General features: G+C 37.7%; 1 protein-coding gene across 1 annotated transcript; it reads right to left on the minus strand.

The window, feature by feature from the left end:
* Positions 1–466: 466 nt before the first annotated feature.
* LOC130464070 (uncharacterized) lies at positions 467–12,734 on the minus strand. The gene is made up of 4 exons (XM_056833450.1): positions 12,553–12,734; positions 1,497–1,558; positions 1,187–1,275; positions 467–643 (listed from the first exon to the last, which is right to left on the minus strand). Exons 1-4 carry the CDS (start codon positions 12,732–12,734, stop codon positions 467–469), a joined length of 510 nt encoding a protein of 169 aa, XP_056689428.1.
* Positions 12,735–14,873: the final 2,139 nt, after the last annotated feature.

A 14,873-nucleotide genomic window follows, 5' to 3' on the forward strand; every position in this document is an offset into this window, starting at 1 on the left:
GGGCTTATTGAGGCGAACAAGGCCCGCTTCGACAGACGTGGCTTCAACAGCTCACATAGCTGTTGAGGCGGGCTTTGTTCACCTCAATAGGTAGTCTGTTGTGGGGGGCTTTCAAAAGCCCGCCTCAACAGCCCAAAACCAAAGCGAAAAATAAGGACCTGTTGTGGGGGGCTTTACAAAAGCCCGCCTCAACAGACACCTCTGTTGAGGCTCACTTCTTAAATGCCCCCCTCAACAGACCTGTATTTTTGCGCCAATACCTGCATTTTTGCGCCAATACCACCACTAATATTCTGCTTTAATTTTCTTTGTTAGGCAATAGAAGAACCATAATACTCATAAAATAGACAATTGTAAACAATAAATACTTCATTCACATTAATATTGAAATAATATTGTTTAATGTAATTTTACAATATAAATTCACACAAAAATAATATTTGAATCTACAATTCGATTATTCTGCCTACGCTTTCCCTTGACCATTACCAAAATTACTCTTCCTTGTAAATGAACAACCACTCAATTTTGCAAGTTGTCCAACCAGTTGGCCAACACCACCAAACGCAACAGAGATAAAGACACGTTCTCCTTTCTTAGCACCTCCAATCTCGTACAACCCAACATAGGCTATCATGCGTGCCTAGCATACCTACATATGATACAAGCGAAAAAAATAAAACGACAATTATTTTTTAAACAAGACACTGGATTCATGAATTCATATTGGATTCATGAATTATTTTTTAAATAAGAGATCAGAAAGCTGTAGTTATAACTTAAAACCATCCCATTTTTAATTATTTACATAATAACCCAACTTATTATACCACTTGATAAAACGGTCGCCTTTCTTTTCCTTCTCTCACCACCTCCCCTTAAGGTTGGATTTATATTTTCAATTTTTCCTAATTTTAATTGAAATATGATTTCCTCCTCACTATTACAACAACCTAAAATAGGAAAATATCAATCCTGCAACAGTAGGGAAAATAAGAACTGCATACATCTACCATATACATCTAAAAGCAGTTTTAAAACACAATCTCAGCATCAAGCTTAACCAACAAAATGATTTCTTTTTTTTTTCCCAGCAATGGTTCATATTTTCATACACACAGATGCCCCAATTCACAGAATATTAATTCTTAAAGCCATACACCAGCAATCCAGAAAGTGAACATACCTTGATGTCTGGATGAGTTAAAATATGGAGCTTTCTATGGAGCTTATGGCTGCTTGCCCTCCTGTTGCTGCAATGTACTGCTGTGTTTGCTGCATTTTGAACCACAAAATGTTACTAATCATACATGAGAATCCAAGATAAAGCAAGGTATGATATATGAATGGTAAAAATTTATCAGTTAAACAACAAAGTAATGCCCGAAGTTCACCAAAATGGCAAAATGACAGTTCAGTTTTACTGAACTTTAAGAAAATATACATTTTAGTTGATGTTTGTTGCATGTGGAACCAAAAACCATTACTAATCATACATGAGAATCCAATATCAGAATATCTGGATGGTAAAAATTTCTCAGGAGAACACTGAAAGACGCTTAATAGGAAAAGAAATGGAAGAAGATCATCAAAATTACAGTTCAGTTTTACTGGAGTTCAAGCAGGTATATTTTGCAGTTGATGTTTTGCTGCATTCGGAGATGAAAAATATTAGATTCTTTTCCTGCCCGTTCTCTATGTCTCAAGGGAGAAAATAGATCACAGATCAATAAGCATTAGATGTATTACAGAACACTTGATAAGCATCGGAAAACTACCTATTACCAGTCTCTATCTCATACAAAAGTGAACAAAGTTAAAAATAATTAACAATAAGAAACTGAAATGAGGGAGAAGAAAAGCAACCTTTACGACAGTTGCTTGAAATCAGGCCACGATTATGGTATTTTGTATATTTTGCTACTTGCTAGAAACAAGATTGAAACAAGATTGTAATCAGTAATCAAAACAAAAGTTTTAATACTAACATAAAATAGAAAAATAGAAAATACCTTTTGTTATTCCAGTAGGAACACGCACAAGAGGGGGGGGGGTGAATTGTAATTAGAACTTTGATAGAGTTTCTTGCGGAACTTAAGAAACAATCAAGGAACTGAGAATAGAGAAGACAATAACAACAATTGTGAAAACTTCTTGATACTAATCAAGAAGAGAATTCTTTTATTATGGTAATGCCTCGATTACAATAATCTCTCCAACACAAGTTCCTCTCAAACTCGTGTTCCTCACAGTAATCTACTTCGATTACAACTCCTTAACTTCTCTCTCTCAGACTTAAACTCTAAGTCTGAACAGGATAACTCTATCCTTACTAATACAAAATATAATTCGTGTTTGGATAACTCTAGATATTAATAATGCTTTTGTGTGGATATAAGGAACTTAGGAACTTTGAATTAACTAGGACACAAACTGTTTTAGAAAATCTTAGACAAAACGTTTTTAGGAAAGCAAGAACTCTCAGAATGTTTGTGTACCTTAAACCAAAAACGATTTCCCTTTTATAGTGTTTATCCTTAGGGTTAGTTCCCTTCAAAACCTCAACTGCTAACTGCCAGCACTTTGGTCTCCACGTCCCTTGACTTGAGGAACAAGGGGAAGACCACTTCCCACGTTCAGCCATAAAGCAGTTAGTGGTTTGACTCAATCAAACCCTAAAATATTTCTTTAAAACAGATTTTATTTATCTACAAAAACTTAGGAGAATTTTTAGGAAAATAAGTTTTGTTTAAATAAAATAAAACGTAAATCTATTTTATATTAAATATGTAAAACTTGTTTTTATTTATGTAAATGTTTTCCATAAAAATTGCTTCCAATAAAATAAATGGCCTAATTAAATCATAAGTTCCTTGAGTACTCTATATACCATTAGCATAATTAATATTTACATAAAATTCTAAGTACAGTAGACTACCTAGACTTTATGTCTTCCCTTTGTCTGGAACTTGCAACTCAGAAGCTTCAGACGTTCCAGCTAAGGAACATTGATGAGTTCCTCTCTTGCTAACACAGGAACTCTTGGCTATGAGTCTGTAATAGTTCTTGTGGATATTCGGAACTCTTGATATGTAACTGTGTTGCTCCTCTTGTGACTTCAAACTGGAACAGATACAACTTCCAGCTCTGGAACTCCAGTGACTGTTCCAAGTGTACATCAGGAACTTCACCAGCTTATTCAAGTTCCTATCCTAATAGAAACTTGGGCATTTGCCTGTTCAAAGTCATTTAGCAACCATAATCAGGAAGTTTGCAATATGTGTGTGTCATCAACCAAAACTTAGGAACAACAATATTCCCCCTTTTTGGTGATGACAACACTTGCAAACTTTTTACAAAGAGAGTAAGTACAAACAAGAACTTATACAGACTATTGTGAAACAGGACAACACTTGCAAACTTTTTACAAAGAGAGTAAGTACAAACAAGAACTTATACAGACTATTGTGAAACAGAACATAAAAATTGAAAAACAAAAGAGAAAGATTAAAGAGAAGAAAGAAAGAAAAATAACCTTACAGAGAGATTCAGAGAGATTGATGCAGGAACTTGGATTGAGTGTGCCTTGGAAGTTTGCACCCTTGACTTCCCCCTGTTGACATCAACAAAAAGCATAGCACGAAATATAGCCATTCCAAACACAGTGCCCCACGATCAACGTTTGGCAAGTTAAGCTAGCCTCAAAGTATTAAACCAACTCATACAGTAAATTGAAAGCAAGCAGTAATGATCAAAACTAGAAAGCACAGATATGTGTAACCAAGCAAGTCAAAATAAGATGGAACAAATACCCAAGTTTGAAAATTATACAAACCGAAAGCAAAATTAAAAAGATTGTTCCATGGCAAAAGATAAAAGAAACATGGGATAGGGTGATTTAGGCTTGGGATGGGGAACCAGAACCAGCAGTTTCTTCTATCACAGTCTCCTCAAAAGATTCCAGATTGTTGATCTTGGTGAGGATTGTGGCACGAGTTGCATTGGCTTGTTCTGAGTAGTGGTGAAGATTGTTTTGGAGAGTCTTGACACTTGTAACCAATGCACCTATGTGGGCCTGCATTGAGCTAATCCTGTGATCTGTTCCCTCCTGTAGTTCCACCAGACGAGCAACTGTTGCCTTTAGCTCCAATATCTGATCATCCTTTGTGTTCCAGGCACCCCCATGATCTTGAACATGTTCCTGTTCAGATGGAACACGACGAGCTTTGGACTTTTTGGAGGATCTGGGTGTCCTTTTTCTTGGCCCAACAGTTTCAGGCAGTTCCTCTTGATTCAGTGGAACAGCATCCTCCTCTATGGGCATCTCCTTGACATCCCCTTCCTCATTTATTTCCATGAAGACATGCCCTCTTTTCTTGTTCTCCTTCATTGCCACCCTCACGCTCTTTCTTTTTCCTACACTCTTCTTGTTCCCTCGAGATAAAGGGACCTCTATTTGTTCGAGTTCCTCCTCCTCCTCCACTTCTTCTTTAACTGCAGTTCCTTCCTGATCTTCCTCATCTTGTTTCTCTTCCTTTCCAGCCCTAATGACTTTACCCTGAACCACTTTAAGATTTAATAGATGGAGCATTTCAAGTTGAAGGATTTGGGTGGATTTTAAGGGAATCACAAAGTATGGGCTAAGGTCAACTGAGAAGCTTTTGAAGATTTCTGTAAGAAGGGAGGAGTATGGAATTTTGAATTTGGGGATACAGGTGGATAAGTGTTTGATCATGATTGCAGGAAAGTTTATGGGAATTTTCCTTTCAAGACAATACATGAGACATGCATCAAACAGACTTGCTATGTTCCTTTTCTGAGTTCGAGGAACTACACCTCTCCACACAATATTAAACAGTAATTTTTGAAGAGGTGAAAAGCAGTTGTGTGAGGTGGAGGTGGATACTTTAGAATCTCCTCCAATGGAACCAACTATATCTTTCTCATCTACATTATCTATGGTCACTGTGATTTGACCTTTGAGCCACATATCAAAACCCCTATTGGGTGTACCAAACAGCTGTTCCAGATAAGAGGCATCAAATTCGATGCGAGTTCCATTCACTTTACTTGAACATACATTATCAACACATGCAAAGTTCTTGCAGAATTCTTTCATAGCTTCAGGAATTAAGGGGGATTTGGCATAGGTACTCAACAGACTTACCCACTTTTGTTGTTCAAGGATTTCCATCAACTCTTTAAATTTCGTGGCTTCACACCATGTTGAGTTGATTGCGAACCCCTCGACCAGATTGTTTTCCTTTGCAGTGAGTTTCTTGGACCCTTTTGCTTCCCCCTTAGTTTGAGAAATCTCCTCTGTTTCCTCGATGTTTTCACCAGAAGCTTCCACTCGTCGTTTTTTGGATTTTCTTGTGGAGGATCTAGGGTTTGAGATTGGGGATTTCATTTCGATGTCAGTGTCGGTTTGTTCCCCCTGAGTGATTGCGAGCATTGGATTGTGGGATCGAAGAGGAATTGGCGATTGAATGGGTGAGGTATCCATGGGAACTGGAGATGAAGGGTTTCTCTTTCGTTTGAGGGATGTGAGATCAGTGTTGTTGCTTGTGAGAACCATGGTGGAGGTTTTTATAGGTGGAAGGAGAGGTGATGTCAGTGGAGAAGGCGTGTGAGAGAGAGAAAGGGGGTTGCATGGATTGATTGTGGAAAGGGAAGAGTTTCTCCTATTTATTGCCAATGGAACCGTTCCAAACATTCTTTGAATATGGGTATTCGGTTTTTAATTTAAAAAATAAATAGATAAAAATAAAAGGAAAATGTAGAAAGAAAAAAAATTGTGTTTGACTTTGACTTGCTTAATTTCGTATCTCTGACTTAACTAGTTTGAAAGGAACTGCTTACCTTGCTCATTTGAAGTGTGAGTGAATTTGCCACGATGGTAAGCTTCAACTATGTTTGCACACAAGATTTTGTGTTTGTAATAGTCTATATGTACCATGATTTTTGCTTTTGCCTTAGAGGAACTTCAATTTGGCAATTACCTTAGCTTGATCATTCCGAGTTCCATTCTCATTTTCTCATGTTTCTCTCTGTTCAAAGGCTTAGTTAAAATATCAGCAATTTGGTGATCAGTTTGGCAAAAATCTAATTTGATCAAACCTTTCTCAACATTATCTTTAAGGAAATGGTGTCTGATGTGGATGTGTTTGACTCGGGAGTGATGAACCGGATCTTTTGAAATACAAATAGCACTAGTGTTATCACAATAGATAGGAACACAATCATAGATAATACCAAAATCTCTTAGCTGTTGTTTTATCCATAGAATTTGTGAGCAACAAGCTGCAGCAGCTACATACTCAGCTTCAGCTGTGGATAGAGCAACAGTGTTCTGTTTCTTGGAACCCCAAGAAACCATGCATGGACCTAGGAACTGTACCATACCTGATGTGCTTTTTCTATTCACTAAGTCACCTGCATAATCAGCATCCGCATATCCTCTTAGCTCGAAGGATCCACTTCTTGGATAGTATAGGCATAGGTCATCAGTTCCTTTGAGATATCTTAGTATTCTTTTCACCGCAGTTAGATGGGACTCCTTTGGATTTGATTGAAATCTTGCACATAGTCCTACACTAAAAGAAATGTCAGGTCTACTGGCTGTTAAATATAATAGAGATCCAATCATACCTCTGTATTTCGTTTGATTCACACTTTTCCCATTTGGATCAGTGTCTAATCTGGTAGCAGTTCCCATGGGAGTGTGATTTACTTTGGCTGATTCTAGCTCATATTTCTTTAGGAGTTCCTTCACATACTTTTGTTGGTGTATCATGATTCCCTCCTCGGTTTGCTTGATTTGTAAACCAAGGAAGAAGTTGAGTTCCCCCATCATACTCATTTCAAATTCACTGCTCATCAAGCTTGCAAAATCCTTGCACAAATTTTCATTAGTTGCTCCAAATAATATATCATCAACATAAATTTGAACTACTAACAAGTCAGTTCCTCTAGATTTTAAGAATAAGGTTTTGTCTATTCTACCTCTTTTAAAATCATTTTGAAGGAGGAACTTTGATAATCTCTCGTACCAAGATCTAGGGGCTTGTTTTAGTCCATAGAGAGCCTTATCTAATTTGTAAATATGATTTGGAAATTCGGGATTTTCAAATCCAGGGGGCTGTTCCACATAAACATCTTCCTCTAAGAAACCGTTTAAGAAAGCACATTTAACATCCATTTGATAAAGTTTAAAACCCATGAAAGCAGCAAAAGCAATTAAGATTCTAATGGCTTCTAATCTAGCAACAGGTGCAAATGTTTCTTCAAAGTCAATGCCTTCCTGTTGGTTATAACCTTTGACCACTAACCTTGCTTTGTTCCTTATGATTGTTGCATGTTCATCTTTCTTGTTCCGGAACACCCATTTCAGTCCTATCACCTTCTGGTGCTTTGGTTTGGGTTCCAAGTGCCATACCTTGTTTCTTTTGAATTCATTTAATTCTTCTTGCATGGCAATGATCCAGTCAGCGTCTTCCAGAGCCTCAGTGTGATTTCTTGGCTCAAATATGGAGAGGAACGCGTGGAATGCGCAAAAGTTCCTTAGTTGTGACCTTGTCTGAGTTCCTTTTCTGATGTCACTCACAATGAGTTCCATTGGGTGGGACTTTAGATGCTTCCAAGGTTTAGGTTGAAATTGAGCTACTGGTGTTGTGGCATTTTCGTCAGTTCCTTCTATGACCTGAGTTCCCTGTTGGTCATTGTGGGGTTCCTCTGGTGTTGTTTCTGGATCTTCTTGGTTTTCTGCTTGTTCCTCTAGTACGGGAACTTCTTGATTTTGTTGAGCAGTTCCTCTGGCTGTGTGTTTGCTTAGTTGGAACTCCTCATCATTTTCTGCAGCACGAGACAAACCAATCTCGAAAAATTCTTGTTCCTGTACTATGTCAGTTTTGTTAGATTCATCAAATATTATATGTACACTTTCCTCAACACACATAGATCTTTTGTTATAAACTCTATAAGCCTTGCTATTTAAGGCATATCCTAGGAACACTGCCTCATCGCTTCTTTCATCAAACTTCCCCAAGTTCCTTTTTCCATTGTTGTGGACAAAACATTTGCTGCCAAAGGCTCTAAAGTAAGAGATGTTGGGTTTTATACCTTTTAGTAGCTCATAGGGGGTTTTGTTTAGGATTGCTCGAATCATAACTCTATTTATAATGTAACAAGCAGTATTGACTGCTTCAGCCCAGAAGTTCCTAGGCAGGGAACTGGCTATTAGCATGGTTCTTGCCATGTCCTCTAGGGTTCTATTTTTCCTCTCAACAACTCCATTTTGTTGTGGAGTTCTGGGAGCTGAGAAATTGTGGTCCATACCTTTTTCCTTGCAGTATTCATCGAATTTGTAATTTTCAAATTCTGTTCCATGATCTGATCTTATATGGATCAGTTGGTGACCTGTGGTTTTCTGGATTTTCTTTGAAAATGTAACAAACTCATCAAACGTTTCATCCTTGCTTGTTAGAAATATGACCCAAGTAAAGCGAGAGTAATCATCCACAATAACTAATACATATTTTTTCCCACTTCTGCTTTGAATTCTCATTGGTCCACATAAGTCCATATGGATGAGTTCCAATGGTTTTGTGGTGCTTACCAATTTCTTAGATTTAAAGGAACTTCGGACATGCTTGCCTTTTGCACATGCATCACACACTTTATCAGTTAGGAACTTGATTGAGGGGAGTCCTCGAACCAGTTCCTTTGATCTTAGTTTGTCAAGCAGAGAGAAACTAGCATGTCCAAACCTCCTGTGCCATAGTAGGGAATTTTCTTCAAGGGCACTGAGGCAGGTTAGATTGTTCCTGGGAACTGTATTGAGATCCACAGAATATGTGTTCCCTTTACGAGTTCCTTCCAAAATAACCTTCCCAGTGTTATTGTTTATGATTTGACAGTTTTCAGAAGTAAAACTTACAGAGTTTCCTTTGTCACAGAATTGAGAGATGCTTAGTAGACTGTGCATCAAACCCTCGACTAAAAATACATTTTCAATGGCGTAGGAACTTGACCTTCCAACCTTTCCAATTCCAACAATTTCTCCTTTCATGTTGTCTCCAAAGGTCACAGTTCCTCCATTGTAGGCTTCTAGTGAGAGGAATTTAGATTTGTCTCCTGTCATGTGTTTGGAACACCCGCTGTCGAGATACCACGAGCTGTTCCCCTTCACTAGAGTCTGTAAAGAGATCAAAGGTTAGTTACAGGAACTCGGGTTTCCTCGAGTTCCTTTTCAACTATAACTTCAGACTTCTTAACCCATTTTTGCTTTACATAATTTATGTTTCTTTGATCCTGTTCCTTCATCTTGGAACACTCAGTACTTATGTGACTTCCACTTCCACATGAGAAGCAGACTTTTACACTAGGAAGATCCACATACTTCTTCTTATGACTGGTTTTATGGGTAAAGCCCAATCCTTCTGTTCTCTTAGATTGAGCATTCTCAATCCATTTGGGAGGAACTTTAGGTGGTTGTCTCTGTGCCCTGGCCATGGATAGTTCCCTTTCCAGTTTTTCTTTTTGTTCCTTTGTGGTGATCAGATCTTTGTTTAAGTTTTCTAAGTCGATGTTAAAAACTCCCATGTTGATTTCCAAGGATTTTGTAGGATCTAAACTTAGATTAAACATCTTATATTGACTGAATTGAACTTGTAGAAGGATGTTTTCATTTCTAATTTTTTCGAATGACTCATTAATAGAGGTATTTCTATCTAGTAATTCAAAGAACCTGCCTTGGACATCAGATCTAATATTGTTCAGATAATTTATGTGGTCTTTACTGAGTTCCAAGGCTCTATCACTTTGTGCTTTTAATATACTTAGCTTTTTGTAATCATCTAGAGTTTCTAGCAATAGTTCAATTAGTTTTGACTTTGAGAGACACTGAAGAGTGGAGGGACTTACTTCTTCTGATGGAACTTGATCAGTTCCTTCTGTTCTAGCCATAAGACAGAGATTTGCAGTTTCTTCATTTGGTTGTTCCTCATCGTCTTCTGAGTCTGTTGCTTCGCCCCATGCAGCTATCATGGCCTTCTTGAAGTTTGGTCTGTTGAAGGTAGACTTGTTAAAGCGATCTTTGACCTGTTCCTTCCCTTTTCCTCTGGTCTTGTCGTTCTCCCACAGAGGGCATTCACGAATTTGATGATCAGTTTCTCCACATTTGAAGCAACCTTGCTCAGTTTTGGAACTAGTGATTTTCTTGGCAAAGTTCCTTCCTTTCTGGTTTCCTGGTTTGAAGTTCCTATAGAGCTTTCTCATTCTTCTGACCAGCATGGCAGCCTCTTCTTCATCTGGTTCAGATTCATCGAGTTCCTCAGCCTTTAGAGCAAGTCCTCGACTTCTTGAGCTCTCGGGAACAGCAGCTCCAAGATGTAATTCGTGTGTCATCAAGGAACCAGCAAGTTGTTCAATGTTGAACTTGGTGAAGTCCTTGGTCTCAAACAGTGCAGTGACCTTTGTTCTCCAACGATCATCTTGTGGCATGCTTCTTAGTATTTTTCTTACCTGTTCATCTGTGGGAATGATTCTACCAAGAGAAACTAATTCATTGGTTATGTTAGTAAATCTAGTGAACATTTCTTGAATAGTTTCTTTTGGAAGCATTTCAAATCTTTCATATTTAGACATCAAAAGGTCAATTTTGGAACGCTTAACTTCATTAGTTCCTTCGTGGGTTACTTGAAGTAGTTCCCAAATCTGTTTTGCGTTCTTGCACCCCATGACTCTGTTGTGTTCATGAGGTCCAAGCCCACAATGTAAGATTTTGACAGCCATGGCATTCATCTCATATTTATCAAAGTCTTCTTTAGAAAATTCAGACATTGGTTTAGGAACTACCTCGTTTTCAGCATTGGTCTTTGTTACCTCGAAGTCTCCAACTTCAATTACACGCCAAACTTGGTAATTTTCAGCTTTGATGAATATCTCCATTCTATTCTTCCAGTATGAGTAGAACTTGCCATTGAACATAGGTGGCCTTTGTGTCGAGTAACCTTCTTCCAGTTTCTCTTGTGAGTTCATACTTTCAGGAACTTGACTCAAACAGGGTTTCCTGTGTTTTAGTGAGTACTGGCTCTGATACCAACTGTTATTCCAGTAGGAACACGCACAAGAGGGGGGGGGGGGGTGAATTGTAATTAGAACTTTGATAGAGTTTCTTGCGGAACTTAAGAAACAATCAAGGAACTGAGAATAGAGAAGACAATAACAACAATTGTGAAAACTTCTTGATACTAATCAAGAAGAGAATTCTTTTATTATGGTAATGCCTCGATTACAATAATCTCTCCAACACAAGTTCCTCTCAAACTCGTGTTCCTCACAGTAATCTACTTCGATTACAACTCCTTAACTTCTCTCTCTCAGACTTAAACTCTAAGTCTGAACAGGATAACTCTATCCTTACTAATACAAAATATAATTCGTGTTTGGATAACTCTAGATATTAATAATGCTTTTGTGTGGATATAAGGAACTTAGGAACTTTGAATTAACTAGGACACAAACTGTTTTAGAAAATCTTAGACAAAACGTTTTTAGGAAAGCAAGAACTCGCAGAATGTTTGTGTACCTTAAACCAAAAACGATTTCCCTTTTATAGTGTTTATCCTTAGGGTTAGTTCCCTTCAAAACCTCAACTGCTAACTGCCAGCACTTTGGTCTCCACGTCCCTTGACTTGAGGAACAAGGGGAAGACCACTTCCCACGTTCAGCCATAAAGCAGTTAGTGGTTTGACTCAATCAAACCCTAAAATATTTCTTTAAAACAGATTTTATTTATCTACAAAAACTTAGGAGAATTTTTAGGAAAATAAGTTTTGTTTAAATAAAATAAAACGTAAATCTATTTTATATTAAATATGTAAAACTTGTTTTTATTTATGTAAATGTTTTCCATAAAAATTGCTTCCAATAAAATAAATGGCCTAATTAAATCATAAGTTCCTTGAGTACTCTATATACCATTAGCATAATTAATATTTACATAAAATTCTAAGTACAGTAGACTACCTAGACTTTATGTCTTCCCTTTGTCTGGAACTTGCAACTCAGAAGCTTCAGACGTTCCAGCTAAGGAACATTGATGAGTTCCTCTCTTGCTAACACAGGAACTCTTGGCTATGAGTCTGTAATAGTTCTTGTGGATATTCGGAACTCTTGATATGTAACTGTGTTGCTCCTCTTGTGACTTCAAACTGGAACAGATACAACTTCCAGCTCTGGAACTCCAGTGACTGTTCCAAGTGTACATCAGGAACTTCACCAGCTTATTCAAGTTCCTATCCTAATAGAAACTTGGGCATTTGCCTGTTCAAAGTCATTTAGCAACCATAATCAGGAAGTTTGCAATATGTGTGTGTCATCAACCAAAACTTAGGAACAACACCTTTTCTAGCATCTGTGATTTGTTATGATTTATAATTTATCAACATGTTTGATAGTTGACACTTGACAGAGCAGTAGTAACTATTAAGCTTATGGACAAGGGACTGACTGCAGATATTCAGTTCAGTTTGATCTCCACTAGAGTACTAGACAGCCGTAACATATTTGTTATTAGCATAAACATGATCCTTAACAGTAGCTTGTTGTGCAGTTAGTAGGCTTAAATTGCTAGATGAATCATTAAGTAATAACCCAAGACACGAGCACTGAGCCAATGAGCAATGAGCCAATGATGATGATCGTTTGGCATCATAAGCTGCACCTTCCATATCCCTCTACACTTCCTAACTTAATTCTACAACCTTAAAATGTTTCACCTTTACCACCCTATATATTATATAATCTATTCTACATCTCATCTAACTACACTTGTATTGTTCCACAACAACTAAACCAATCAACCATCTAGTAAATCAACAAGGATTGCCAAAACAACCTCAAATAGACCCTCGTGACATTCAAATTCAACATTTTAGCAATTTAGACTTGACAAGTATTAACAATGAAATAATCAACTTGGTAATGAATTCAATGTAACTGCCGTTTCTTCTTGTAATGTGTAATGTAATGTACTCCGTAGTATTCAATTTCAAATCAATTAGAACAAAGCAGATTTTGATACTTTATACAATAACCTTAAAAACCACACAAAAGAATTAAACTTAGGCATATATTTGAAACTAAACAATTACATGACATCCAATACTAAGTATCATACCCTTCTTCTCTAGCTTTTCTTAATTGGCTCATCATCATCTTCAATATCCCAACTCAAATATTCATCATCATCTTCAGCAACACTCAACCTCTTTCGCAATTCTTCCTTGTTACTAGGACTACTTAGAATACAATGAAAAACTGACTAAAGAGTAAGAACGTTCAGGTTCAGAAATCAACAGCAATTCCTACCAACTAAAAACATGTTTTGCTAATCATTGAAGAGCAATATGCTTTTTTTCCCAACCTCCTACCCACATATTCTACTCCGTACTGTCTTCTTCCCTATCTTCCGAACAAATGAATCATGCATCCAAACTCATCAACAAATTTCACCACCACCGCAACTAATTTGAGACAAAAAACCTAAAATAAAAAACCTAAATTCACCACAATTGTAAACCCGAGCCGCACCTCCACCACCGCCACCTCCCGTTAGAAAATAAAAAATCGTTAAAATCAACAAAAATAATCAAAAACCTAAATTATAAATCAAAAGAGTTAATAAAAATAATATGAAAAATAAAAAACCTAAAAGAATTGAAGAATGCAGGAGAGATGGAGAGAGATGAAAGAGTTACCTCATTTGGAGAACGACGCCGTCTTCCTCGAGAATACGAAGTAGATGACGGTCGTATCGATATACCCTAGCTTGAGGAGGGAGACAAATCGACGAGTTTGAAGAGTCGAGGGAGAGAGGTCGCGGAGATACCCTAGCTTTGTAACTCTTCAATGGAAGGCGGAGGAAAAACTTCCATGGAAGCCAACGACTGTGAGGAGAGCGAGAGCGAGCCCGATTTGTTGACAAAATAGCGGGTTTGAGGAGTTTTGAACCAGGAGAGAGGAGAGGAGGGAGGAGAGGGAAGAGAAGAGAGAGAAATGAAACAGATGAAATGAGGAGGTTTAAATGTTGTGAAGACCTGTTGAAGCGAACAAACATAAGCTCGCCCCTTTAGACTAGTGTCTATTGAGGCGGGCAATCAAAAGCCCCCTTCAACAGTATCTATAGAAGCGAACACCACAAAAGCCCGCCCCAATCTGTTAGTAAAACATTTGATCCGCGTTGACTGAGTGGTTATTGAGGCTCACTTATGTATGCCCCCCTCAACAAGAGGGCTACAACAGGCGTTTTTTCCACTAGTGAAAGTTGAACTTAGTAATCCGAGAAACACTTCTGGACCTAATGAGGATGGCTTGGATCTTACCTTATGTTTAGCAAGTAACACTAAGCGACAAACGAATGTGAATGCACACTTGTCTAAAAGACAAGTGGGAGACTATAGGAAATATTTCCTTCACCCAAGGTGCATTAGTCTAATACCAAGGTTCATATTAATTACGAACAATTAATTCAGTGAGATCAAGTGATCGGAACAGCTAGCTGGAGCAATGCTTCTGATCAATGAGTTCTAATCTATATTAGGCTCACAGCTTACTCTTGACTGAACCTATAAGGTCAACCCATTGTTAACGGATCATCAGATTAAATGAATCTATTAAATGAATTTACGATTCATTTAATCCGGTGATCTGTTACATGCCAATGGTGTGACCTTATAGGTTCAGTCAAGAGTAAGCTGTGAGCCTAATATATATTAGAACTCACTGATCGGAAGCATTGCTCCAGCTAGCTGTTCCGATCACTTGATCTCACTGAATTAATTGTTTGTAATTAATCTGAACCTTGGTAT

Source organism: Spinacia oleracea, chromosome 1, assembly GCF_020520425.1.
Source record: "Spinacia oleracea cultivar Varoflay chromosome 1, BTI_SOV_V1, whole genome shotgun sequence".
Taxonomy (NCBI): Eukaryota; Viridiplantae; Streptophyta; class Magnoliopsida; order Caryophyllales; family Amaranthaceae; genus Spinacia; species Spinacia oleracea.